At 46.7% G+C, this 27,789-nt stretch overlaps 4 protein-coding genes across 5 annotated transcripts in view; 2 read left to right on the top strand and 2 right to left on the bottom strand.

Moving 5' to 3' along the window:
* Positions 1–17,418, bottom strand: part of DAP3 (death associated protein 3) — a 49,563-nt gene extending 32,145 nt beyond the window's left edge. The window contains exons 1-2 of the mRNA XM_049782287.1: positions 17,204–17,418; positions 1,774–1,825 (exon numbers count right to left, since the gene is read on the bottom strand). Coding sequence (XP_049638244.1) covers positions 1,774–1,815 — 42 coding nt within the window. The 5' untranslated portion in view covers positions 1,816–1,825; positions 17,204–17,418. The remainder of the gene's footprint in view (positions 1–1,773; positions 1,826–17,203) is intronic.
* Positions 1–27,789, top strand: part of LOC126020739 (farnesyl pyrophosphate synthase-like) — a 340,408-nt gene that overhangs the window by 23,441 nt on the left and 289,178 nt on the right. The window lies entirely within an intron of this gene.
* On the bottom strand, positions 17,294–18,843 carry LOC126020142 (skin secretory protein xP2-like). The gene is made up of 2 exons (XM_049781609.1): positions 18,237–18,843; positions 17,294–17,964 (listed from the first exon to the last, which is right to left on the bottom strand). Exons 1-2 carry the CDS (start codon positions 18,841–18,843, stop codon positions 17,294–17,296), a joined length of 1,278 nt encoding a protein of 425 aa, XP_049637566.1.
* The window catches only part of ASH1L (ASH1 like histone lysine methyltransferase), a 178,512-nt gene continuing 168,769 nt past the window's right edge, over positions 18,047–27,789 (top strand). Inside the window, 1 exon segment of the mRNA XM_049782187.1 lies at positions 18,047–18,077. The gene's annotated coding sequence lies outside the window, so the exon portion shown is untranslated.

Here is a 27,789-nt window from a genome sequence, read left to right as displayed (position 1 = left end):
AGCAAGGCAAGCATACATACTCTACAGAACTCTCTCCAGCCAGCTGCCCTGCCCCCTTGGAGTTATCCTTAGTTATAACAGACATATAAGGGACACAACAATGAATACTATACAAACATTTGTATTGGGGAGGGGAACACCTGGAGGCGTCAGGGGTTACTCCTGGCTTGTCATTCAGAAGTCGTTCCTGGAAGATTCGTCGGACCATACGGGATGCCCGGGATTGAACTTGGGTCCGTTTCGGATTGGCCTGTGCAAGGCAAAAGCCCGCTGTGCTTTTGCTGTGGCCCACATTTTTCTTTTGTTTTTCTTTCTTTTTGGGGGAAGAGAGGGCACACCTGGTGGGGTTCAGTGGTGCTGGCAACTGAACCGGGTTAGCTGTGTGCAAGGCAAACACCCTCCCCCCAGCCATCTTTTGCTTTTCTTTCTTTTTGGTTTGTTTTTTTGTGTCACACTTAATAATGCTCAGGGATTACTCCTAGCTGTGCACTCAGGAGTCAACTCCTGGTGTTGCAGGAAAACATATGGGATGTCAGGGATCAAAGTGGGGTCGTCAGCATGCAAGGCAAGTGCCTTAACCACTGTATTCTATTGCTCTGCCCGACTCGTTTTTTTCCTAACAAGGGGCTACTACACAAGTTTATTAGGAAACCTAGAAGAGAAGAGGAATCCTTCGGGAGGAAGGACTCCTCTTACAGGCAACTGAATGTGTGATTAAATGATTAGATGGAAGTGAATAGGGTCCCCCCAACACCCACTTCAGTCCTTCTGCAGGATCTCAGCTCTGGCCAGGTTTCCTTTGCAGAACATCATTAGCTGTCCCCAATTTCTCCATGGTTTCATCGAGGGCCTCTACAGTCCTAGGGAATGTGGGCCAGAGTACCATGGTGAAGACCAGAGGCTCTGTAGTTACAGACTTGGTGTCTAGTCTCAATCTGGCAATCTTACAGCCTATAAACTTAACCAAGTGACTTTGCTTTTCTCCACTCTACACCTATGCAACAAAACACTCTCCCTATTTTATAAGCTGGTCACGCGGAATAAAAGCAAATAAGCTTGGATACAATGCTTGGCACACAATGAACACAAAGAGTAGACATTATCAGTCCAAGAGCGATCTTAGACTTCTAAGCAAATGCCATAGAGTAGGTACTGAAAAACCACTAGTACCTCCTCTCCCTTTTTTGTTTTTGGGCCACACCTGGTGACGCTCAGAGGGTTCTCCTGGCTATGCACTCAGAAATCGCTCCTGGCTTGGGGGACCATATGGGATCGTGGTCCACCCTAGGACAGCATGTGCAAGGCAAATGCCCTACTGCTTGTGCTACAGCTCCCCCCCCCCACTAGTTCAATAAATGAAATAATGTAAAGAAACAGCAAACTGGGGCCGAGAGATAGCATGGAGGTAAGGTGTTTGACTTGCATGCAGAAGGACAGTGGTTCAAATTCCAGCATCCCATATGGTCCCCCAAGCCTGCCAGGAGCAATTTCTGAGCATAGAGCCAGGAGTAACCCCTGAGCACTGCCAAGTGTGAACCCTTAAAAAAACCAAAACAACAACAACAAAACAAGAAACAGCAAACTTTTGCACTCTTATCTGCTGAGGTACAACCTTGGTCTTTTCTGGGGGTGTGTGGTTGTGGGGAGTAGGAGGATTGGAGGATTTTGGGCCACACCCATAGGTACAAAAAAAAAAAAAAAGAGAGAGAGAGAGAGAAAGAAATCCATGTGAAATCAGTTTGCACAAAGCTTTTTAGGCCAATGAAGACTCACCTTATGGACCCTGAAGATAAGCCTTGTGACTCTCTTCAGCATTGTAGCTGCACTTAAAGACAAAAAAGAAAAATAAAAATGTTACGTTATGCCAGAGAGAAATGGTTGGATGTACAGTGGATTTATATCCAGGAATTCCTACACATAGACATTACAGAGGAAAGGGAAATGGGTGTCAGGAAGGCTGGGAGGAGGTTCCGTGGAGAGTATCTTGCATAGGAACCTGTGGGCTCCCTTCTTGCCTGGGCCCCAGCACTGGTGGATGTTGCCACTGTCTCCAAAAAAGCATAGCAGATCCATGTGAAAAATCCCAAATCAGGGAAATGTATACTCAGACCACCACACCCAGCATCCTAGGGAAACAGAATGCATGCAAATCAGCAGGAATAAAGTGTAGAAAGTAGATAGAACTAAAGGAGAGCTTGTACAGCTAGTAGTGTTTGCCGCACATGCAGCTGACCCAGGTTCAATATACTGGACCCCATATGTTCCAAATATAAATATAAATAAATAAATAAATATATATATATTGCTAGTGTTGAAGCGATAGTACCATAGGGCATTTGCTTTGCACATGGTCAATCCCTGCCATCCCATATGAAGGCCAGAGCCCACCAATAGTAGGGGAAATGTAGAGCCTGGAGTAACTGCTGAGCACCACCAGGTGTGGCCCTCCCCAGTACATATATAGTTAAAAAGATAAAGAAAACCATAAGTAAAAAAAAAAAAGATAATATTGTTACCTATCAAAATCCCAAAGGCCTTTTTTATACAAATTTTCTATTAAAAGCTAGTGTAAATTTAAAAAAATTTAAATTTACTAGTATAAAGCTAGAATAAAATTTCTTTTTTTGGGGGCAACACCCGGTGACACTCAGGGGTTACTCCTGGCTATGCACTCAAGATCGCTCCTGATTTGGGGGACCATATGGGACGCTGGAAGATTGAACCGTGGTCTGTCCTAGGTTAGAGTGTGCAAGGTAGACACCTTACTGCTTGCCACTGCTCCGGCCCCTAGAATAAATTTTCTATCTTAAAGCTAGTATAGGGGTAATGGCAGACATGGTCAACCCCTATCCAAGCTATCCACACCTCGGCACCTAGTTCTCAGAGTATGGCTGCTACCACCCTGGAGGCTGCCAAACACCACTGCGTGTAGCCCAGGAAATACCGGGCATTCTAGGGCCTGAACAGCATCCTCAGTCTCTGACATTGAATTACAAACCTGGAAGGCTGAAGACTGCCACAAGGGGTTGCCTGAGCATTCTGGGAGACCCCTCGCCCCATAAGAAATTCATATGAAGGACGGAGGATGTAACTTAATGGTAAAGCTCATGCTCTGTATGCATTGACCTGGAGTCAAGTCTTAGCCCACACAAATATAACATACATATACTAACCCAAACAAATCATTTTAAAAACATTGGAGTGGGGTGCTACATTCTAGAGTCAGGAGTAGCTGCTGATCACCAGAGTATGGCCCAACCTCTCCTCAAGACTATGAAACCAATATGTCTATTGCAAGTTTGATCTGTATGTCAGCCATATGTGAAGTTGGGGATAGAATCTAGGTCTTCTACCAGCAAGGCAAGGTCCTTACTCACTGTACTATCTCTTCAGCCCTCTTTTGCAGTTTTTGTTTGTTCTTCTGTTTGTTTTTGGGCTACACCTAGAAATGCTTAGGGGCTACTGGCTCTGCACTCAGGAATCCCTCTGGGCATTGCTTGGGGGACCATATAAGATGCTGGGGATCAAACTCAGGTCAGCTGAGTTCAAGGCAAGTGCCTTGCCCACTCTACCATCTCTCTGCCCACCCCACTCCTCCCCCTCTAATGGACTTTTTCTTTTTTTGTTTTTGGGTCACACCTGGCAGAGCTCAGCGGTTACTCCTGGCTCTATGCTCAGAAATCACTCCTGGCAGGCTTGGGGGACCACATGGGATGCCGGGATTCGAACCACTCCTTCTGCATTTAAGGCAAATGCCCTACTGCTGTGTTATCTCTCTGGGTCCCTCCTTTCTCATATTTTCTAAATAATACTATTTATAGTAGGAAAAAAGTGGAAGGCTTAAATTGCTGAAAAACCTTTTTTTTTTTTTTGGTTTTGGGCCACACCCGGTGACGCTCAGGGGTTACTCCTGGCTACGCGCTCAGAAGTCGCTCCTGGCTTGGGGGACCATATGGGACACCGGGGGATCGAACCGCGGTCCGTCCTAGGTTAGCGCAAGGCAAGGCAGGCACCTTACCTCTAGCGCCACCGCCCGGCCCCTGAAAAACCTTTTATAAAGTTACTATAATAAAGACAGTATGGTAATGGGTAGGAAATATGGTGAAATTCATTGGTAAATCAGTTTAAATCATAGACAGATTAAACTTAAATCAACAATAGATATATTAGTTTTCATACTGTCTTTTGAGGAGAGGAGGTTGGACCATACTTTCTGGCAATCAGTAGTCACTTCTGGCAGGGAACAATATGGGGTTTTAGGGACTGAACTCAACTGGCTGCATGCAAGACCAGTGCCCTACCCAGTTTACTATCTCTCCAGTCCCATATCTGCCTATATTGTATGGCACACAATAACATTATGAATATCCAAAATGCCCTTGGAAGGAAAAAGATTTCCCATCATAGGTATAAAAGAGAGAAGCTGGATCCCTTCCACATCACACAAAAATGAACTCAAAACAGGTTACGGACCTAAATGAAAGTACTAAAACTATAATACCCTTAATAAGTAAAAAAAAAAAAAAAAAAGAGAAGGAAATTGGAGTAAATCTTCATGACCTTGAATTAAGCAATGGTTTCTTAATGAGGCCAAAAGATCAAGTGACAAAAATAAAAATAGATCTTTGGACAAATGAAAAACTTTTGCTTCAAGAGATATCATCAGGAAAGTAAAGACAATTTACAGAATGGGAGAACATTTCTGCAAATCATATCTGATAAAAGACTTTACAAGAATAGAGGAAAGTTAAAAACAGAGTGAAGACTTAAATAGATGCCTTTCTAAAGAAGAAACATCCTGAAATTTTCCTATACATGGATGTACATGGAATATAGTTTCACTCATCTATGGGCTTTAAGAAAAATGAAAGACATTTTTAACAGTATCTCAGAGACAAGAGAGATGAGGGCTGGTAGGTGCAGCTCATGACATGGAGCTCATCACATAGAGTGATGAGTGCAGTTGGAGAGATGACTACACTGAAAACTATCATAACACTGTGAATGAATGAGGGAAGTAGAAAGCCTGTCTCGAGTACAGGTGTGGGGGGTGGGGAGGAGGGAGATCTGGGAAATTGGTGGTGGGAATGTTGCACTGGTGAAGGGGGGTGTTCTTTACATGACTGCAATCATACAACTATAATCATATTTGTAATCACAGTGTTTAAATAAAGATAATTATAAAAAAATAAAGAAGAAACATCCTGGCCAATAAGAAGCACTTAAAAAGATTTTGCTTGGGGCCCGGAGAGATAGCACAGCGGCGTTTGCCTTGCAAGCAGCCGATCCAGGACCAAAGGTGGTTGGTTCGAATCCCGGTGTCCCATATGGTCCCCCGTGCCTGCCAGGAGCTATTTCTGAGCAGACAGCCAGGAGTGACCCCTGAGCACTGCCGGGTGTGGCCCAAAAACCAAAAAAAAAAAAAAAAAAAAAAAAAGATTTTGCTTAGCAAAATTGACTTTCTGTTTTGGGGCCATACCTGGCAATGTTCAGGAGTTATTCCTGTATCTGCACTCAGAAATTACTCCTGGAGGACTCGGGGTCCCTATATAATACCAAGGACTGAATCCAGGTTGACTTGTGCAAGGCAAACGTCCTATCCACTGTACTACTACTTCAGCCCATCTTTTTGTTTTGCAACCACATACATGGTACTCAGAGGGTATTCCTAGCTCTGAACCCTGGTCCTAACTAAAAACCATATGTGGTACTAGGGATTAAAATTGGGGTTGATCTCCCAAAATCACCAGCATCAATTTACTGAGTAAAGCCAGGAGTATCCCACAAACCAAACCAAACCAAAATCTGGAATTCACAAACATTCCTGACTAAAAAATAATAGCATTACTTTGATAAGACAATTCTGAAGTGCCTCAAAACATTACACATGATCCCATTAAATGATCCAACAGTTCTGTTTTTATATACTCAAGTAAAGTTAAAACCTGTGCATAAACACACACAGCAGCAATTATTTACTATTGCCAAAATGTAAAAACAGTCCAAACATTTAGGAATTGAGTGGATAAGCAAAACGTGGTATAACCACAAAATGGGATATTACTTGGCAGTAATACTAACAAATTCTGGAAGCCAGACAGAATAGGATATAAAACACCGGCCTTACATTTGGTCAACTTTGGTTTGATCCCCAGCACCATATGATACTGCAGCAGTGGCAACGGGAAGAAATTAGCAAGAAGAGGGGCTGGAGAGATAGCACAGCTGTAGGGCGTTTGCCTTGCATTCGGCCAACCCAGGAGATGGTGGTTCAATTCCCAGGATCCCATAAGGTTCCGGGAGCCTGCCAGGGGTAATTTCTGAGCATAGAGCCAGGAGTAACTGGAGAACCACTGGGTGTGACCCAAAAAACCTAACGAACCAAACAACAAAAAAATTAGCAAGGAGAGTGACACCTCCTCTTTCAGAGATGCCCCACAGGCCGGATGCCCAAGGCCTCAGTATTTCTGGCTCTGATGCTTGGCCCTGAAGTCTGGAAAACAAAGAGTGGCTGTTCCCTCCAAATAGCAGAGGTGTAAGGCTGCCATCAGCCCCAGACAAGGAGGCTGTTTGCATCCACCTGCAGCAGGGTGAAGGGCTTACCAACAGCCCAGAGCCCAGCCCCAGCAGGGAGGCCCAGCCCCTCCTGGAGATGCCAGACAGGTGCCCGGGAACCCCCAGACCCCGCTGTCCAAGGGAGTGGAAGTGGCATCCTTGGACCTGGAGCTGCTGGCCAGGGCAGGTTGTGCATACTATGTCCATCAGGCATGGAGAGCAGCACTCTGCTCAGTGTGCAGGAAGTGTTCAGGCACTAGCATGTAGCCCGGCATGGGGGACCCTCCTCAGCCCCATAGGCCAGCGTCCACCTCTCAGGAACACTATTTCTGGAACATTGTTTCACTAAATAAGAAAATAAGCAGGAGTGATTCCTGAGCACAGAACCAGGAGTATGGCTTCAGCATTAATGGGTGTAGGCAAGCAAGCGTGGATTAGTCATAAAAGGGAAAGATCACAAAAGACCATATATATATATATATATATATGTATTTTTTTGTTTGTTTTTTGTTTTTGGGTCACACCTGGCAACACTCAGGGGTTACTCCTGGTTCTATACTCAGAAATCACTCCTGGCAGGCTCAGGGACCATATGGGATGCCGGGATTCAAACCACCGTCCTTCTGCATGCAAGGCAAACGCCTCCATGCTATCTCTCCGGCTACAAAAGACCATATTAAACCAAAAATAATCACATTATCTAGGTTCTAATTACAGAAAATGCCCACAAAAGGCAAATTTTTATTGTTGTAAGGGTAAGTAAAGGGCCTGCCCATGGGTGCTGGAGAATCACCAGGGCCTTATCCGGCTGTGCTCATAGGGGATATATATGTGCAGTGCCAGGGACCAAACACAGTCAATTTGCTCAACCAGTGAGCCACAGCCATGACCATATGGAATCTTGAGACAGAAAATTAGTAGCTTTCAGGGGCTAAGAGATAGGAAGAATGGTGAGTGAATACTGATGGTTATTTGAGGAACGCAGTACTTTAAAGCTACTCTGAAATTAAGTTGAGGGTGTGTAACTTGGAGAATATATAGGAATTCACTGAACTGCAGATTTCAAAAAGTCTGGTCTGAGAGAGAGATAGCTCAAGGGTCTGCAGTGCATGCTCTAGACATAGGCTTGGGTTCTGTCTCTGTCCTCATGTACCAACAAGTCAGGAGTCCCTGAGCACTACTGGGTGTGCCTCCCCCCTCCAACCAACAAATCTAAAACAGTAACCATCAACCCAAAAAAGTGTACTACAAAGGTAAGTGAGCTATTAAATTTTGTTATGCATATCATTAAAAGTTAAGAAATAAAAAGCTATTTTGGGACAGTAGTGATAACATAGCAAGTAGGTCTTGCTTTGCCTTGCAAGCAGCCGAGCTGAGTTTGATCTCCAGCATCCCATATTGTTCCCTGAACCAACCAGGAGTAACTTCTGAGCGCCACCGGGTGTGCCCCCCCCCAAAAAAACCAAAAAGGCAAGAAAGCTATTTAGTTATATTGAAACAACCAAAGAAGCTAATATGCACTGATTTAATACTATATGCCAGACAATGTACTACAAATTTTTGTGCCACACCCAGCTGCACATAGAGATCATTCCCACACATGCTCAGGAGACTGAAATACATGGGGTTGAAACCTGCAAAGATGAAAGCCTTTGGTGCTCTTCTCAACTCTGCTTTGGATCTCAACAGCTGCATCAGAGTTAGAGAAGTAAAGGAGTTTTCCTAAAACATGATTAGGACAAACTCCAACAATCCATTCCCCCCCTAAGCTCTCAGTATTGTATCTCTAGCTAAGCACTTTGCTAAGCACTTTGTTTCCAAAAGATTAGGGAACAAGAGCAAGTGATGACACAAATGCAAACTCTTTGGATAGAGAAAGCAGGAAAGAAGGAAATAGAAGAGATAGCGATTTCTCTCAAGGTTAGAGGATATTTCTTGACATGTGGAACCAGAAAATTCCCCCCCAAATTAATTCCAGTCTCTGAAGGTTTCACAAAGGCTTGCTAAGGACACACACAAACCTTAGATTCACACCCTCAGTGTACACCTACACTGAATCTCAGTCTAATAGTAAGCTTAAAGCGTAGAAAAGCATAAAGACAGACAAAACCTCAAAGCACATGCTCTGCATGCAGGAGTCCCAGGTTCCATTCCTAGTTCCATATATTCCCCCAAGCACTGTCAGAAGAGTAGTCTTCTCCATCTAAAGAGAGCATTTGTGCCATCACTTGCTCTTGTTCCCTAATCATTTGGAAACAAAGTGCTTAGCAAAAATACCTAGAAATATAATACTGAAAGCTTAGGGGGAAAATGGATTGTTAGAGTTTGGGTTAATCATTGTGTTTTAGGAAAACTCCTTTACTTCTCTAACTCTGATGCAGCTGTTGAGATCCAAAGCAGCACAGATCTGGAGAACCCCTGAGCACCACCATTGTGACCTGACCTGACTAATCCTGGACACTGCATTCTTAGGCCTTTACTGACCGACCTAAATTGCCAGCAGGCTCTCTCCTTCTACACAAAAAAGATAAAAACAAAGATAAATACAAAATAATCTGATATATTATAGTTCTAATGTTGAAAGTAATTCTCCTTACAGAGGAAGGCAGGTTTGGGTCTTATCTAAGTAGTGCTCAGGGGGCTATTCCTGGTAGTGTTCAGAAGTGACCCCAACTGTACTCAGGAGACCATAAGTGGTTCCAGAGATTAAGCTAGGGTTGGCTGAAGGTGAGTACTATCTGCTGCACTCTCTCTCTCCAGCCCCTCTGACATACTCTTCTATATAAAAAAATATTTTTAAAATATTTTTTTATATAGAAAATCTTAATGCATCAAATTTTATTAGAAATAGGTACACAGGGGCCGGGCAGTGGCACTAGAGGTAAGGTGCCTGCCTTGCCTGTGCTAGCCTTGGATGGACCGCAGTTCGATCCCCCGGTGTCCCATATGGTTCCCCAAGCCGGGAGCGACTTCTGAGCGCATAGCCAGGAGTAACCCCTGAGCATCACGGGTGCGACCCAAAAACCAAAAACCGAAAACCAAAAAAAAAAAAAAAAAAAAAAAAAAAGAAATAGGTACACACACACACAAAAAAAGGTACAAATGAGGGTCCCCCAAAACACAACTATTTTCTATTTTGGGACTATCTGGTAAATCCTTTAGATTACACATAACATTTTCTACATATAAAGAAAAAATATTATTTAAGCTCATAAATGGCCCTATTGTTCTTGGCACAAAATCCCTACTGTAAAACAAGGGCATGTACTGGAATTGTTTTATCCTACTGTTAATTTTAATACTGTGTAAAATAGATAAGAGGGGGCATAGTGATGGTACAGCAGGTAAGGCATTGCCTAAGAGTGATTTCTGGGTACAGAGCCAGGAGCAGGCCCTGAGCAGAGTTGGTTGTGGTCTTAAAACAAAACAAGTTTGTGTTCCAAAACCTACCCACTGGCTTCTGGAAACCTGGCTCTTGTACTATTGTGAGATCTTAAATAAATCATTTAAATTTTCTGTGTTTCCTCACTCTGAAATGGAGGTAGAGGCTTGGGGATTGAGGCCGAGTTAAATTCCCAGCACTGCCTCACACTGCCAGTGTGATCACTGCTGAGATTCTGAACCACAAGTTCCAAGTCTGTATTGGGAGTGACAATGACAAAAAGGAAGAGATGGGAAAAATAAAATGGAGGTAATTATTGTGTCTAAATTTGGGTTGCTGGATTAAATGACTCAATAAACATCCATGTATTAATCTGAATTTCCTCAGTGGACTCAGCTACAGAGTAGAAGAGTCGAGGACTTTGATTTCACAAAGCCTGGGGGTATGTATATACATTTCTACTCTTTTTTTTTTTTTTTTTTTCGGTTTTTGGGCCACACCCTGTGACGCTCAGGGGTTACTCCTGGCTATGTGCTCAGAAGTTGCTCCTGGCTTCTTGGGGGGCCATATGGGACGCCGGGGATCGAACCGCGGTCCGTCCTAGGCTAGCGCAGGCAAGGCAGGCACCTTACCTCCAGCGCCACCACCCGGCCCCACATTTCTACTCTTAAGCTTAAGTTCTGAATCTTTTTTTTTTTTTTTTTTTGGTTTTTGGGCCACACCCAGCGGTGCTCTGGGGTTACTCCTGGCTGTCTGCTCAGAAATAGCTCCTGGCAGGCACGGGGGACCATATGGGACACCGGGATTCGAACCAACCACCTTTGGTTCTGGATCGGCTGCTTGCAAGGCAAACGCCGCTGTGCTATCTCTCCGGGCCCAAGTTCTGAATCTTAACATCAAAACAAAAACTTTCTAGTTATTCCCTCATCAAATAGGACATTAGTTACAGACTACTTTTTGGCTTTTTTGTTCTGTTTTTGGCAATACCCAGTGGTACTCTAGGGCTGTTTCCTGGTGGTCTTGTGAGATGCCGGGGATCAAAGCTGGGTCAGCAGCATGCAAGGCAAGTGGCCTACCTGCTGTACTATTTCTCTGGTCCCCAGGTTATTATGTTTACATAGCTTTTACCTAATCAAATGTAAAATCAAACCTGCTAGTTAACTTTAAGAGTTAAACATTTGCAGGGCTGGAGAGATAGCACAGTGGTAGGGCATTTGCCTTGCATGCAGCTGATCCAGGATGAATGGTGGCTCGAATCTCGGCATCCCATATGGTCCCCTGTGCCTATCAGGAGCAATTTCTGAGCATAGAGCCAGAAGTAACCCGAGGGCCGCTAGGTGTGACCCAAAAACAAACAAACCAAAAAGTTGCCTTGCATGTGGCCGACCCAGGTTTGATTCCTCCATCCCATATGGTTCTGAGCCTTCCAGGAGTGATTTCTGAGCGCAGAGCCAAGAGTAACTCCTGAGCGCTGCCGTTGTGCCCCCAAAACCAAAAAAAAATTTTTCTTAAACATTTGGAACCTTATTTTAAGTTTCTATTGAAGAGCTTTCTGATGATCCATATTGCATTTAGACATCTCAGCAACGAAATGCCAAGAAATAAATGTTTAATTACTTCTATTCTAGTGCAAAGTCTCAAGGTAGCTGAGCTAAGGCTACTGCTGTACAGCAATAACAGAGAGCTCAGCAACTTCTTTTTTTTTTTTTTTTTTTTTTTTTTTTTTTTTTTTTGGTTTTTGGGCCACACCCGGTGACGCTCAGGGGTTACTCCTGGCTATGCGCTCAGAAGTCGCTCCTGGCTTGGGGGACCATATGGGACGCCGGGGGATCGAACCGTGGTCCGTCTCCTAGGCTAGTGCAGGTAAGGCAGGCACCTTACCTCCAGCGCCACCGCCCGGCCCTCAGCAACTTCTTATAGCTTGAGACTGATGTCAGGAGATGCAGAGCAGAGACAAAATATTGAGATCCACAAGCTCTGCTGAGTGGATTTTGCTTAAAATTTTTTTTTGCTGTGAGGTTGGAGCAATAGCACAGAGGGTAGGAAGGGCCTATGCCTTGCAATGGGAGACCTATGTTATCCCCAGCATTCTATATGTTCCTTGAGCTTGACGCTAGTAATTTCTGAGTACAGAGCCAGAAGTAACCCCTGAGCACAGAATGTGGCCTGAAAACAAAACAATTTTTTTCTGTTTTGCACCCCTCCCAAGGCTTAATAAGTCTCACAATCATTTAAATTCAAGTACAAAACCACAATGCAGAGTATTTTGGTTGTTAGTCATGATCTGGCTCCCGTCTGTATTAGTTTCCCACTGCCGATGTAACCACAAGTTTACTGCAACCACACAATAGATTTATCATTTACGGAGACCAAATCAAAGGGTCTATGTGTCTATAGGGTTGAGAATCAGTTTTAATGATTTGTCCAGTGTTGAGAGATTGCCTGAGTTAGAGGCCAAATCTTGAGCAGAGAGCCTTAGGTTGGTTTTTCTTATAATGACAGTGGGCCTACTAAATAATCCAATAATCCAGGATAAGCTCTCTATTTTAAGTTTTGCTTCATCTACATTCTAATTCCCTCTAGCCAGTACATAATAACATATGCACAGGTTCCAGAAACCAGGACACAGATATATCCCAGGGAGCCATTATTCAGCTTTCCATACCTTCCACACCTAAATAATTAGTATGTACCTATTAATGAGGTCTTTATATTGAGCACTACTATCTTTTAGTTTCTCGTGAAAATGGAACATTCACAAACTAGAACACTGTTTTATTTGCCTACACTTAGCCTACAATTCATGAATCAGTAGCTAATGAAATGTGGGTGAAGGCAGAGATTTTTTTGTTTTTGTTCCCTTGGTGCTTGATTCCTGGTGGGCTTGGGGGACCATAAGGGATACTGGGGATCAAAGGCTTACCTGGTGCTAATTCAAGCATCACTCCTGGAGGTGCTTGCGGGATCCTATGTAATGCTGGGTTGACCAACTATATGCTAGGCAACTGCTCTACCCCTGTAATATCTGTACATCTCTCTTTTTGGGGGATGGGTGCACACCTGGTATTTGAAATGGGAGCAGTGAATCACCCCATGCAAATTCCCTTAAGCTTAGCCCTTTGAGCTAGTATTCTAGCCAGAGACATTTTTATACATATGTAGCAAATTCCATTAAAAGTCCTTTATTTTCTCTTTGCAGAATATGTAATGATAATGCTGAGGAATTTTACTAGGAAAGCAATCTAGTACGGTTTTAACTTTTCACATCTGCAGATCAGGGAAAACAGGAGAAATACTGGGGCCGGAGAGATAGTACAGCAGGAAGAGTGCATGTCCTATATGCAGCTGTCCCTGGTTTAATCCAGGGCATTCCATATGTTTTCTTGAGCACTTTTAGGAATAAATCACCAATGCAGAGCAGGAGTGACCCCTGAGCAGATGTGGGGCCCCCCAATTATTTTTTTTGCTTTTTTTGGGCCACACCCAGTGACACTCCTGGTTATGTGCTCAGAAATCGCTTCTGGCTTGGGGGAACATATGGGACGCCGAGGGGATCCAACTGTGGTCTGTCCTAGGTTAGCATGTGCAAGGCAAATTGTGCTACCACTCTCCCCCCAAATATTTTGCAGATGGCTAAGATAGAAGCAAAACCAATGAGGATAGAATTTACAGCATTTTATTTATCAAATAAAATGTAAAATTAGTTTTTAGCTATTGTGATATCTGCAGCAGCTTAGCAGGTACTTGACTGGGGAAAATTTTTTACAGATCCCCAGGAGTGCATGGATCATAGGACTAAGAATAGGTATATTGGGCTGAAGAGATAGTACAGCCTTGCACCTGACTGACCGGGGTTTGATCCCTGAGTGCAGAGCCAGGATTAACTCCTGAGTACCAACAGATGTGACCCCAAATCCAAAGAACAGGGGAATAATGAAATAAGTTGTATTTTTTCTTTTTGGTGAAGTAGGTTTAAAAAAAAGGCAAAACTGGGCCAGGGGGCTTAGGATAGTGTTTGCCATGCTTGTGTGAAAGGTTCTGAGTTCAATTATTGACACTTGATGAATGGGGGAGGGGGAGAAAAATAAAATCTGACAATAAAGTTATATAATGGACTGGGCTTCTCTGAGCCTCAAAATTTCTCATTTAACCTGGAGGGACCTGGTTTGATTTTTGGCATACCATATGGTCCCCCAGCCTGCCAGGAGCAATTTCTGAGTACAGAGCCAGGAGTCATCTCTCAGCGCTGCTGGTTGTGGCCCAGAAATCAACCAACCAACCAACCAACCAACCAACCAACCAGTCAATCATCAATCAATTAATAATAGTAAAAAAAAAAGATTTCTCATTTATAAAAATGGGGGAAGGTGAGCACTGGGGCAATGACACAGAGGACATACTTTGTATGCTGGGGCCAACTCTGAACCACTATCTGCCCCTAGTGCTTTGAGATGTGGCCCAAAAACAAAGAAGAGAAAAAGACAGTAAGGGCAGGAAGAGAATGTATAGGAGGTAAGTGCTCATGTGGTTAAAAAAGCCAGTTTTGGGGGCCAGAGAGATAGCACAGCAGCGTTTGCCTTGCAAGCAGCCGATCCATGACTAAGGTGGTTGTTTCGAATCCCGGTGTTCCACATGGTCCCCGTGTCTGCCAGGAGCTATTTCTGAGCAGACAGCCAGGAGTAACCCAAAACAAAAAGCCCAAAACAAAAAAAACCAAAAACCAGTTTTGATCCCCCATTCTGCACATAGTCTCCCCAGCATGGCCAGGAGTGACATATGAGCACAGCTTGGGGAAAGATGATGTGTCTCCTATTGCCACCCTCCTAAATGAGGGGCAGGGCAGACTTATTTCAGGTTCTATTACAAGGATTAAATAGGAACACACATTCAGTGTATGGTATTACATAAATAACTCCCCCCATATTAAGTAGCATTCATTTTGCTATTCCAAATCCACTCCAATATGCAGATTTGCTTTGCAGCATACTAGCAAAGATGGCACAATTAAAGAGTAATCAGTGAAACCTCACATTTAACCAAAGTAAAATGAGAGGGGTTAGAGCGATAGCACAGTGGGTAGGTAGGGTGTTTGTGGCAGATCCTGGTTTGAATCCTGGCATCCCATATGGTCCCCCAAGCTCCAGGAGCCAGGAGAAATCCCTGAGTGATGCTGGGTGTGGCCTCCCAAAAAAACAAAACAAAACCCAAACTAAACCAAAACAAAAAGTAAAATGAGATCCATTTTAAATCAATTTAAAATGGGAAAGATGGGGCTGGAGAGATATCATGGAGGTAGGGCATTTGCCTTGCATGCAGAAGGACGGTGGTTCGAATCCCAGCATCCCAACTGGTCTCCAGAGCCTGCCAGGAGCGATTTCTGAGAAAAGAGCCAAGAGTAACCCCTGAGCACTGCCGGGTGTGACCCAAAAACCAAAAAATAAAATAAAATGGGAAGGAATTGGAACTTATGACATGGTTTAGAGCGATAGCACAGAGGTAGGGCGTTTGCCTTGCATGCAGTTGATCCATGACGGACAGCGGTTTGACCCCCCTGCGTCCCATATGATCCCCCAAGCCAGGAGTGATTTCTGAGCACATAGCCAGGAGTAACACCTAAGCGTCACCATGTGCGGCCCAAAAACCAAAAAACATGGGTCTGTCTGGAGTGATAGCACAGCAGTAGGGCATTTGCTACAGAGCCGGGTTTGATCTCAGGTATCTCACAGGGTCCCCGAAAACTGCCAGGATCAATTTCTGAGCGCAAAGCCAGGAGTAACCTCTGAGAGCTGCTGGGTGTGGCCCCAAACCCCTGCCACCCCCCAAAAGAAAAAATACAGAGAATACAGAGTATTTAGGTAGTTTTCTCTTTCCCATTAAACAAAACCAAAAATGGCAAACTAAATCTGATCCAAATATAAAATGATACCTATGCAACCCATATATACTATGGCAAGAGGTATGGGGATTCAGAAATGTTCACTTGAAATAGGAAATATGAGAGCCTGAAAAAGCCTTTGAGAGCAACCAAGTAGTACAGTGACTTTCAAAGTATCCCTGGGTTCCTGAAATTCTGTTCAGTGACAAGAAGTAAAGGGAAAAAATCTCAAGAGTATTCCCTAAACTTAGTCTACTTTACTTTTGGGTGAAACAAAAAATGATCAGTTTGGAGACTGTGTGTGGACTGGGGGTTTGGGCCATACACGGGGGTGCAGGGGTTCCTGGCTCAACACTCAGGAGTCACTTCTGGTGAGCTCTAGGGACCATGAGATGCTGCTGATCCAAGTCCGAGTTGACCATGTGCAAAGCAAGCGCCCTACCAGCTCTACTGTCACTCAAGCCCCTGTGTAGATTATTTTATTAATCCACGATTCTGAATTCAAAGTAAAAAGGAAGAAAAATATGTAAATTTGTATCAGCAGAGAAATATCTGAGAGGCCAGGTTTCGCATCATTTTGGTAACCATTTGGACGTACTCTAGGACAAGAGTACCAATTACACCCACAAACCTTATCCCCATCTACAGTGTGGTTAGCTAACATAATACCTGCACTTTTCCTTGTGCCTGGGAGCTAATTTCACCTTACACGTATTATCTCATCCAGGTTCGAACCCTGAAGGCAGGCTTGGAGTGAACTATTTGTCTGTCTAGATTTCCAACGTCTGGACCAGGAATTCAGTCGAACATGAAATTTTGCATCATGAGACACAGGGATGCATGCAACCCTGAACTCAACTAATAATTCTTTTCTTTTCTTTCTTCCCTTCCTTCCTTCATTTTTTAAAATAATTTTTTCTTTAAAGGTATGTTTGTAGCCTCATACCCAGGGCTTCTTCCTGGCTCTGCACTCAGGGAACACTCCAGGTGGGGTGTGTACCCGGCATCGACCTCTCATCGATTGCAAGCAAAGGTAAACTCCGTAGTGGCCTGGGCTATCTTTCAGGCCCCTAGAAACAAAAAATTTTAACCCTTTAATATCAAATCGAGCTGCCTTAATAAATAAGGTGAGGATCTAGCTAGCCTACGCTCGCAGAGAAGGCGAGTAAAACTTGCACCGAGAACCTGATGTCGTGCACACGAGCAATCGAAGCTTGCTTGCTAAGGGGGTACCCCGGTGGGAGAAACAGGGGAACCCCAAAGTCAGTGCGGGGTGTCGGTTCTCCCCGCGCATCCCTAGCTGGCAACCACACCGCCGGGACTGTGCGGCTCTGCCCAGCCTCGTCCCACCCCCGCGTGCAGCCACCCCACGCACCGGTCCCGCCCCTCACCGAGAACCGCGGCCTCGATCTTCGCACGCAGACACAGGCCCTCGAGAACCCGCAGAGCAGCCCCAGGTCGCTCCGGTCTGTCCCGCACGCTTAGGGGGAGACCCGGCTCTGCGCCTGCGCCTGGACAACCCGGAAGCGACTCAACGCGCAGGCGCCGCGGCCTCCAAAGCCCGGGGCCGCCTGAGGGGCGTCCAGCCAGCTCAGGGGTTGCGCGCGCGGCTGAAGAGGGCGGGGGCGAGCGAATCGCGCGCGTCTCAGAGGCCGTCGGCCTGCCTTTCCCGGCGAGAGCCGGGCGCGACGAGCAACTGTCGGCGCGTACGCCCGCGCGCGCGGCGACCTGGAGTCCGTTCCCCCGCTCGGCGGCGGACGCGAATGGAACAGTCCCGCGGGAGGGAGGGGAGGAGAGGAGGATTGTGGGAGGTGCACGCGCGAGGGGCGGAGGGCGAGTGTGGGAGACGCACGCGCGAGGGGCGGAGATTGTGGGAGGCGCGTGCGCAAGGGGTGGGCGGGCGAGGGGAAAAATAATTGTGGGAGGCGCACGCGCGAGGGTCGAGTGGGCGGGGCGGGAAATTGGTGGGAGGCGCATGCGCGAGTGGGCGTGACCGAGAGGCTTAAGGGCGGAGCGCGCGAGGGGCCGGGGCCTGTGGGAGGCGCAGGCGCACGGGGCGGCGGGCGAGGGGGCGGGGCGAGGGCGGCGGCGGCGGCGGCGGCCGAGGCTGAGGCGGCGGTTGGCGGCGGTGGGGGCGGGGAAGGGGGGCGGCCTGAGGCGCGGAGGAGGCGGCGGCGGCGGCGGCGGCTGAGGAAGAGGAGGAGGAGGAGGAGGAGGAAGCGGCAGCCCGGGCTCGCGCCGCACCGCACCGCGCCCGCCGCGCAGGTACGCGTGAGGGGCCTCGGCCTTCGGGCGCTCGGGGGTGCCGGGCCGGGCCGGGCTGGCGGGCGCGCTAGGTGTTGCCTCAGGCGGGGGCGGGTGGGACGCCGCGAGCGGCCCCCGCCACACTCACTCTCACACACTCACACACACACGCGCGCGCACACGCCGCGAGGCGCGGGAAAGCGGCGGAGGGAGGCGCGGGCCTTCGTCCCTCTCCGCCCTGTGGAGCTGGAGCTGGAGCCGCCGCCGCCGCCGCCGCGCCGCCATCTTGGGCTCTCGCGCTCTCGCCCGCTCGGCCGCGGGGAGCTGCTCCAGCCACGACGCCCCCCCCCCCCGCGCGCCTCGCTCCTCGCTCCTCGCTCCTCGCTCGCTCGCTCGCATTTCCGCCCACACGCCCGGCGGGGCGGGCGAGGGGGCCGAGGCGGAGGCTGGAGGGGGCGGCCCAGTCCCCTCGGGCTCGGGCTCGGGCTCGGGCTCGCGCGCCCGGGAAGCAAGGACGGAAGGAAGGAAGCAAGGAAGGACGGGGAGCTAAGCCTCGGGCCTCCAGTTCCGGCGCTGCCTCCTGCCTGGGAGCGCCCGCCGCCGCCGCCGCCTCAGGGACCCGGAGCTCTGGGAGTAAGCTTGGGGGAGGGGAGCCCCAGGGAAGGGGGCCCTTGACAGGGTCGCGGGGTGCATCCACACACGCGCACACATGTCGTACGCACACACACACACGCAGACGCACACCCGGGCAGGTTCGCGGGGTGTATCTCCATATACACACACACATCCCGACGGGTTTGCGGGGTGCATCTCTACACACACACACACACACACATCACAGCATCCCGACAGGTTCGCGGGGTGCATCTTCACATATACACACATACCACACACACACACTCGGGCAGGTTCGCGGACTGCATCTCCACACACACACACACAGACACACACACACACACACACACCCCGACACCGACAGTTTCGGGGGGTGCATCGGCACACACATCAGACACATACACAACACACCCCGAGGCGATTGCGTGCCTGCCCATGCTTAACGGGGTGCCCCCGGGGTGGGGGCGAGGGGACGGGCGCCTTCGCCTCCTGGGGTGCGGCCCGGCCCTGGGTGGCGCGTGGCGACTGGGAGTCCCCCCCACCCCCCGACACCGTCGCCGAATGGCGGGTGACGGCATTTTGGGAAGTTGGGAAGGAGGGATGGATGGATGCTGGCTGCCTCTTTGCGCCGGGAGGCCGCGAGGAACGACGGGCTGCCTGGGGGGCCATCGCCGCTGCGGGGGTGCTCTCGATGGGCTGGGGTTGGCGAGCGCGGGGAAGGGCCTACCTACCGAGTGCGTGCTCAGGTGTGTTCCCAGCTGCGTGTTGGGTTACACCCCGCTCCGGAGTCAGCTGGTGCTAACCCCCAGCTCCACTTGGGGTTAGAGAGGTTCCTTGCTGCTCTAGGGGGTGTGAGTTGTTTTTTTTTTTTTTTTAATAGGAGGTCCCTAAAACACAGCTGGGTCGGGGGCAAAGTGTTCTTGTAAACCAACCCCGCAGGGTCCCTCCAGGAGCTGGATGAAGGAGGAAGTTGTTGCCCATGTGGAGGCCCAGCGGTCACTGGGAGGGAGTGAATGAACTGGGGGCGTCTTGTGGACGCTGTCGAGTGGACAGCGAGCCTCTCTCGACTTGTCTTTGGGACCCGAGGCCTCCCGCCAGAGTTGAGAGAGGTGTTCCTCGGTTCACAAACCTGAGGCTCAGGTGTAAGAGGTAAATCCCCCAAGGTCATGTGGGGGAAGTGACCGAAGCTGCTGGCTCGTCCAGCTGTAGCTTCACTGTCTGGTCTGTTGACAGAGAGGCAGATAGAGCTAGCTGCTCAGAAACGGATCAGGCTTGTATGTTCTTTATGTAGGTTGTCCTTGCCAGGGTGGCAGGTGGAATGAGTTTCCCAAATGACGTTATATTTCGCTGGTAGAGAAAGTGGGGGCATTTGGGGCACTTTTTAGCTTCTCTGTTGGAGGAATGTTTTTAACGTATTTTAACTTGAACCAGAGCAGTTTCATGGGGAATGACTTCCCCATGGGGAAAACTTCACTTTCCAAGTCTACAGGAGGGATCTTCATTTAACAAGTATATATTGAGTGATTACTTGATAAATATTTCCAACTTTGGGTGAGAATAAATCAGTCGATTCTGCAGAAACAGTCCGGATACATATGAGGGGATTTTTCTTGGAAGTTGTGTGTGTGTTAAATATTATGGAATTGAAACAGGAAAATGTTCCGAAAAAGGCTGTTCAAGGCCAGGAATGTGGCTTGGTGGTACAACACTTAATTATAGGAAGCCCTGGGTTTGATCCCCAGCACTGGAAGCAAACACAGAAATGTCTGTTCAGTTTAGGATGGAAATTAGATTTCCCTAGACATTTTATTTTACTTATTTAATTTTTTGGTGCTTGGGATTCTTTCCAGAGCCTCACGCACGCAAGGCATTTACTGTACTATTGAGATACCTCGCCAGCCTTCCTGCGTTTTAATATTAGGATACAACAATTTAAGACACTCACCAAGCAGCCAGTTTGTGATAAAGTATGCCTTCTTTTCCATTTTATCAGTAAACTTTTTTGGATTTGGGACTTTGTTTATAGACGGGCCTGTGGCTAGTTAAGCTTTTTGGATAGACTGAAACGATTCTTCAAAAGACTAAACTTGTAGTAAGGCTAATGCTTTATGGAAACGAAGGAAAGACTTTGAACTGGGCCATTTTTTTTTTTTTTGGTGGTTTTTTTTGGGTCACACCCGGCAGTGCTCAGGGGTTACTCCTGGCTCCATGCTCAGAAATTGCTCCTGGCAGGTACGGGGGGGACCATATGGGATGCCGGGATTCGAACTGATGACCTTCTGCATGAAAAGGCAAACACTTTACCTCCATGCTATCTCTCCGGCCCCTGAACTGGGCCATTTTAACTGTTTCTTTGGAAAAGGTAATGTTTTGGTATGTTAGATTAGTTCTGCTTAGATTTATTTTTTTGGTCATGTATTCTGAGAATTTGATGAAAGAAAATGAATCTAAGCATTGCCCCATTATGCATATAATTTCAGGAACTTGAATAGTAATGAAGAAGAATCAATTTATATTCCGATTTTATTTGAAACCCTTTAGTAGTTTGGGGTAAAGATTTGGTGTAAGTTTAAGATGAAAATTCTGAGAGTTTGAGTAAGGAGATTTTTAAAATTTTTTGGGGTCATACCTGGTGGTGCTCAGGAATTACTCCTGGTTCTGCTCTCAGAAGTCACCCCTAGCAGGCTCTGGGGACCATATGGGATGCTGGGATTCTAACCAGGGTCCATCCTGTGTTGGCTGTGTGCAAGGCGAACACCTTACCACTGTGCTATCGCACTGGCCCCAGGAGATTCTTATTTATTTGGAATTGGGGGTCATATCTGGCTTTGCTCAGGTGTCACTTGTGGCAGTGCTCAGGGGACTGACTATGCAGTGCTGGGGATTTTGTTTTGTTTTATTTTTGTTTTGATTTTGGGTCATACCCAGCAGTGCTCAGGGATTACTCCTGACTCTATGCTCAGAAATCGCTCCTGGTAGGCTCGGGAGACCATATGGGATGCCAGGTCTCAAACCCCTGACCTTCCTCATGCAAGGCAAACGCCTTACCTCCATGCTATCTCACCGGTCCTGGACTTTTTTTTGGGTGGGAGATGTTGGGGTTTGTGTTTTGGGTTACACCCGGCGGCGCTCGATGTTACTTTTAGCTCTGTGCTCAGAAATCGCTCCTGGCAGGCATGGGGGACCAGCGGGATTCGAACCACCTTCTGTCCTGGATCAGCTGAGTGCAAGGCAAACGCCTTACTATTGTGCTATATCAGGCCCCAATGCTGGGGGATTTAACTGGGATTGGGTCACTTGGAATTATTTGTGGGTGTTTGGGACTCACACTCTGAGGTACAAGGAAACCATGCCCTTTAGCATTTTTGAGTTATCTATAGCTCAGTCCCTTTAGTAGGTATGATACTATAAGGTTCTGCAAAAATGTGCTGTAGTGCATACAGGCATGTAGTTTTAGCTTTTATTATCATTCATTTGCAAACCCATCTTTTTTCCAGTTTTGCATTGAAGCATATTTTGAAACTCATTTCTCTCTCCCTCTCTCTCTCTTCCTTTACCCTCCCACCCTCCCTCCCTTTGTCCCTCCCTCTCTCCCTTCTTCCCTCTCTTCCCTCAGAAATTGCTCCTGGCAGACTGGGGGATCATGGGATGCTGGAGATAGATCCCGGGTTAGCCAAGTGCAGGGCGAACATCCTACCTTCAGTGCTATTGCTCTGGCCCCTGAAACTCGTTTCTTAGAGTTTACCTTTTTGTTTTGGGGGGGCTACACCTGTAGATGTGCAGGGGTTACTGCTTGTGGAGCTCAGGTGGGATGCTGGGGATTGAACCTGGCTCAGCCCAGGGCAAGGCAAGAGTACTTGCTTACCCTATATAACTTCCAGCCTGCTCCCCTGTCCCATTGGAGTTATCTTTAATTATAACAGACATACAAGGTACACAAAAATGAATAGCATATATAGCCTTTGACTTTTTTTTTTTGGGGGGGGGGGAAACCACACCTGGGGACATTTAGAGGTTACTCCTGGCTCTGTGCTCAGAAATCGTTCCTGGATGCCTCGGATCGAACCACAGTCAGCCCCAGAGAGTCCACATGCAAGGCAAACATCCTACTGCTCTGCTCTCTCTCCAGCCCTGTAGCCTATGTTCTGTTTGTTTGTTTGTTTTTAAAGAGGATCTAATCCAATTGAACCCTAGGGACTTTAAAAATGATAAGGGAAAAATATTTCTGCCAGTTGAGGGAGGGGAGGCATCATGCAGTTTTTGGCTTTTCTGTTCTGAAGCTAGACTTGATATTGATACTCTATTTGCAACTTTGTAGCTAAAATTGCTTCATAGTGTCATCTGATGAGTTTTCAGCTATCCTGTTGGAAAAGGCAAACGTGGTTTGCATTACTTATTTTGTATGTATTATAGTGAGTTTTTTGGGGGGTTGCTCATGAGCTGCTCCTAGCTTAATGCTTGGGAGATTGTATGCTGTGTCAAGATTCAAATGAGGGTCACAAGTGGATGCTAGTAAAACCCTTTATATTTACCCTTTTAACTATCTCTGGGAACTTAAAGTGAACCTTTTTTTTTTTTTTTGGCCACACCCGGTGACGCTCAGGGGTTACTCCTGGCTATGCACTCAGAAATCGCTCCTGGCGTGGGGGACCATAGAGGATCGAACATTTGGGGACGCTGGGAGATCAAACCGAGGTCCGTCCTAGATCAGCCATGTGCAACGCAAAATGCCCTACCTCTGCTGTGCCACTGCTTAATGTGTAAAATTTAGTAACTTTGAAAAACTATGAATGTATAACTGGAAGTTAAAAAATATTACTACTTGGAAAAGAAATGTTATAGTGGATAAGGCACTCTCCCTGCTGATCAGAGTCATAATGCAGCAGATGAGGCCAACCCAGTTTCTTTCCCTGGCACCACATATGGCCCCTTGAGCACCACCAGGAGTTTTACCCTGGACACGAAGCCTAGAGAAGGCCTTGAACACAGCCACTGTGGTTCCCCCCAACCCCAAAATACCTTCCATATAATTGACCCAAGTTCTGTCCCCTACATCACATAGTAATCTCTGAGCACTGCTAGATGTTACCTTGAAACCAAAAACCAAATCAAAACAACCAAAAACAGTTACTGCATTTAAGAAAATTTACCAAGGCGCTTTAATAAAATAGATGATGAGTTGGAGAAATAGTACAGTGGGCACTTGCTTTGTACATTGCTGGTCCCATATCCAATCTCCAGCACTACATATGTTCCTGAGGGGCTGTGCTGATGGGTGGAGAGAGCAAGGGAATGGTTGCTTGGGGAATCAGGTGAGGTCCATGATTGAATTAGCTCTCTTGCATGCAAAATGTGTGGTCATCCCTTGAACATTATCTCCTATGGTGAGATCTTAAGAGAAATTGTGTTTGTGTGTGTTTTTTGGGGGGGGGGGACAATCTTGTCATTGCTTAGGGATTGGAGGAACATATGGGGTGCTGGGGATTGACCAGTGGTGGCCATGTATAAGGAAAGCACAAGGCCGCTGTACTATCATGGTTCTATCACAAGAGAAATCATTTTTCTTTTTTTTGTTTTGGTTTTTGGGTCACACCTGGCGATGTTCAGGGGTTGCTCCTGGCTCTGTGCTCAGAAGTCAGTCGCTCCTGGTAGGCTCAGGGGACCATATGGGATGCTGCCCTGGATTGGCTGCTTACAAGGCAAACTCCCTATCTCTCTGCTATCTCTCCGGCTCCTTAAGTTCATATTTTTAAGTAATGCTAGATGTATATGTACATGTGTAAAGTCTTGTATGTATAAGATCTTTCACAAATTTACAATACTTGTTAAAAATCTGGAGCAATAGAACAGCGGTTAGGGTATTTGCCTTGCCTGAGACAGACTTTGGTTAAATCCTGGCACCTTATATGTCTGGAGTAACTCCTGAATGCAGAGCCAGGAGTATTGCCTAAGCATCACTGGGTATAGTCCCATAAGAGCAACAGAAACAGCAATATAATTATTAATAGTGCTGCAGAGAATACAGCAGGTAAGGTGCTTGCCTTTCATGGGTTTGATTCCAAGTACCACATATGGCCCCGAGCACCACCAGGTGTCATCCACCTCCCTAATCTCGTTAGTAATTAGAGAAAATTATTCAGGATTTTAGAGCACCAAGGTTTAAAGCAGTTTCCATATCCTAACATATATAACATAATTTCTCCATATTTTGATAGCCACTTTTACAGTATTAGCAGGACTGTTCTTAAGTCTTTCATGCCTTATAAATTAAAGCAAGGCCACATTCACTTTTGCCTAAAATGATAGTTATCAGACAGCATCTGTAAGAATCCTTTTGTAAGAAATGAACTGAGGGGCTGGAGAGATAGCACAGTGGGGTGTTTGCCTTGCACTCCACCAACCCAGGAGACAGCGGTTTGATTCCCAGCATTCCATATGGTCCCCCGAGACTTCCAGGGCTATTTTTGAGTGCAGAGCCAGGAGTAACCCCTGAGCGTTGCTGAGTGTGACCCAAAGACCAAAAAATGAAAAAGAAAAAAATAGAAATAAACTGAACAGAAATCTATATTACTGCATTTAAAAGGTATTTACATAGAGGCCGAAGCAATAGTACAGTGGTAAAACATTTGCCTTGTACATAGCCAACATAGGAAGGGACCCCGGTTTAAATTCCAGCATCCTATATGGTCCCCTGAGCCTGCCAGGAGGAATTTCTGAGCACTGAGCTACGAGTAAAACCCGGAGCATCGCCTGGTGTGACCCAAAACAAACAAAAAAGGTATTTACATAAAAGAATGCAAACAGTTCCTATGTTTGCTAGAAAAGTTTTCAGCTATTTTTTAAAATGTACTAGAGAAACACTGTTTCAAAAGCTTTTGTTTGTTTTAATTATGATGACAGGATGATAAAAACATTTACTTCCTGTTTTTCTCTTAAATTTTCTAAGTAGATTTATTTACCACTAAGAAATCAGATGATAACTGGTAATGTTGAACAAGAGTTGCAATTGGTCTTTTTTTTTAACTTATTTTTTTTATTTTGGGCCACACCCAGTGACACTTAGAAATCACTCCTGGCTTGGGGGACCATATCAAACACTTGGGGATCAAACCACTGTCCTTCTTAGGTCAGCTGCGCATAAGGAAAATGCCCTACCATTGCGCCATTACTCTAGCCCCAAAATTGGTCTGTTTTACAATTTTTTATTTTGGGACCAGAGAGATAAGCACAACGGTAGGGCATTTGCCTACTGCATGGCTGACCCAGGAAGGACCTGGGTTTGATTCCTGGCATCCCATATGGTCCACCAAGGCTGCTGGGGATTGAACCTGCGTCGTCCTGGGTCAGCCTCGTGGAAAGCAAATGCCCTACCACTGCCCTACCACTGTGCTACCACTCTGACCCACCCAGGAGCGATTTCTGAGCGCATAGCCAGGAGTAACCCCTGAGCTGAATCACTGGGTGTGGCCCAAACCCCCCCCCCAAAAAAAAAGTCTGTTTTTAGGATCTCTCTTTTTTTTTTTTTTTTTTTTTTTTTTGGTTTTTGGGCCACACCTGTTTGACGCTCAGGGGTTACTCCTGGCTATGTGCTCAGAAATCGCCCCTGGCTTGGGGGGACCATATGGGACGCCGGGGGATCGAATCGCTGTCCGTTCCTTGGATAGCGCTTGTAAGGCAGACACCTTACCTCTAGCGCCACCTTCCCGGCCCCTGTTTTTAGGATCTCTTAAGAGAAAACAATAAATACAAGCGTATAAAATAATTGCGTATCAAAAACCACTGAAGCTCTTAACCTGGCAGTGGGATAAGCCTTTGTGACACTTTTTTTTTTCTTACCCTTTCAGGTACTGTGGTTTTGAAAGAGTAGCACACATATCACTTTACCTCCTTTTAATACTCAGTTCTTGTCCAGAGTGATCATTTCCAGTTGTTATTGTTATGTTGGTCACTTTTGTGTCCTATCTGCTTTTCCAACTCTCCTCACACTACACCATTTTCTGCCACCTTTGTGGCAACCTTTTTACTATGGACCAGTCCTCCTGGCCCTCGCTTCTATTGTCTTTCGTTATTATTTTCAGACATTTTTTAGTATCCTACTGTTGTATTAAATAATTAACGATGGGGCTGGATGGTGGAGGATGCCATCCAGCCCACGTGGCTCTGCAACCTCCATGCAGCCGGCGAGTCCCAGGCCCAGGTGAAATCACTCACTCACACGCAGCCATTAGGAAGCATCAGCTTTATTCATGCCCTAGCCACCACAGGTGTGTGGCCTATGTCATAACCTTTCAAGCATACAGCCATTCTAGCTTGCCCTGCATCTTATCTTTTGTAAGCCATCTTCCCTTTGGGCTCCATGCTGGTCAAAGACCAGAACACAAAAACCCAGAAGCCAGAGCGCACAGCAGCGCAGCAAGGGCAAAGAGCCAAAAGGGCCGAATTCCCTTGGTCCAAGCCTTATATAACATTTCCCAGACCCCTCCCAGGAATGGGAGGGTCTAGCAGGTAAGGTTACACCTACTATCCGGTTCCCAAGACCCCTCCCAGAAATGGGTGGGTTTCAGGGTTTCAAATAGGTACACCCACATCCTACAAATGAATATGCTCATTCTTTGTCCCTTTCCCCCTCTCTCTCTCTTTTTTTTTTTTTTTATACCCAGCAGCACGTAGGGATTACTCCTGGCTCTGTGCTCCGAAATCGCTCCTTGGGGGCTGAACAGATAGCATGGAGGTAGAGTGTTTGCCTTGCATGCAGGACAGTGGTTGGAATGCCGGCATCCCAAATGGTCTCCCGAGCCTACCAGGAGCGATTTCTGAGTACAGAGCAAGGAATAACCTCTGAGCCCTGCCGGGTGTGACCCAAAAACACCAAACACCAAAAACAAAACAAAACAAACAAAAAAAAAGAATCGCTCCTGGCAGGCTTGGGAGGGGGCGGGGGGGGGGGGATCATATGGGATGCCAGGAATCGAATCCAGGTTTGTCCCAAGTCAGCTACATGTAAGTCAAATGCCCTGTTGCTGTGCTATCACTCTAGCCCCTGTCCTTTTTCCTTTGACTCATTTCACTTAGCATCATATTCTGTCCATGTATAAGCAAATTTCATGACATCATTTCT

Source organism: Suncus etruscus, chromosome 10 (genome assembly GCF_024139225.1).
Source record: "Suncus etruscus isolate mSunEtr1 chromosome 10, mSunEtr1.pri.cur, whole genome shotgun sequence".
Taxonomy (NCBI): Eukaryota; Metazoa; Chordata; class Mammalia; order Eulipotyphla; family Soricidae; genus Suncus; species Suncus etruscus.
Note: the sequence above shows the minus strand (reverse complement) of the source record. Positions and strands in the feature narration are given on the sequence as shown.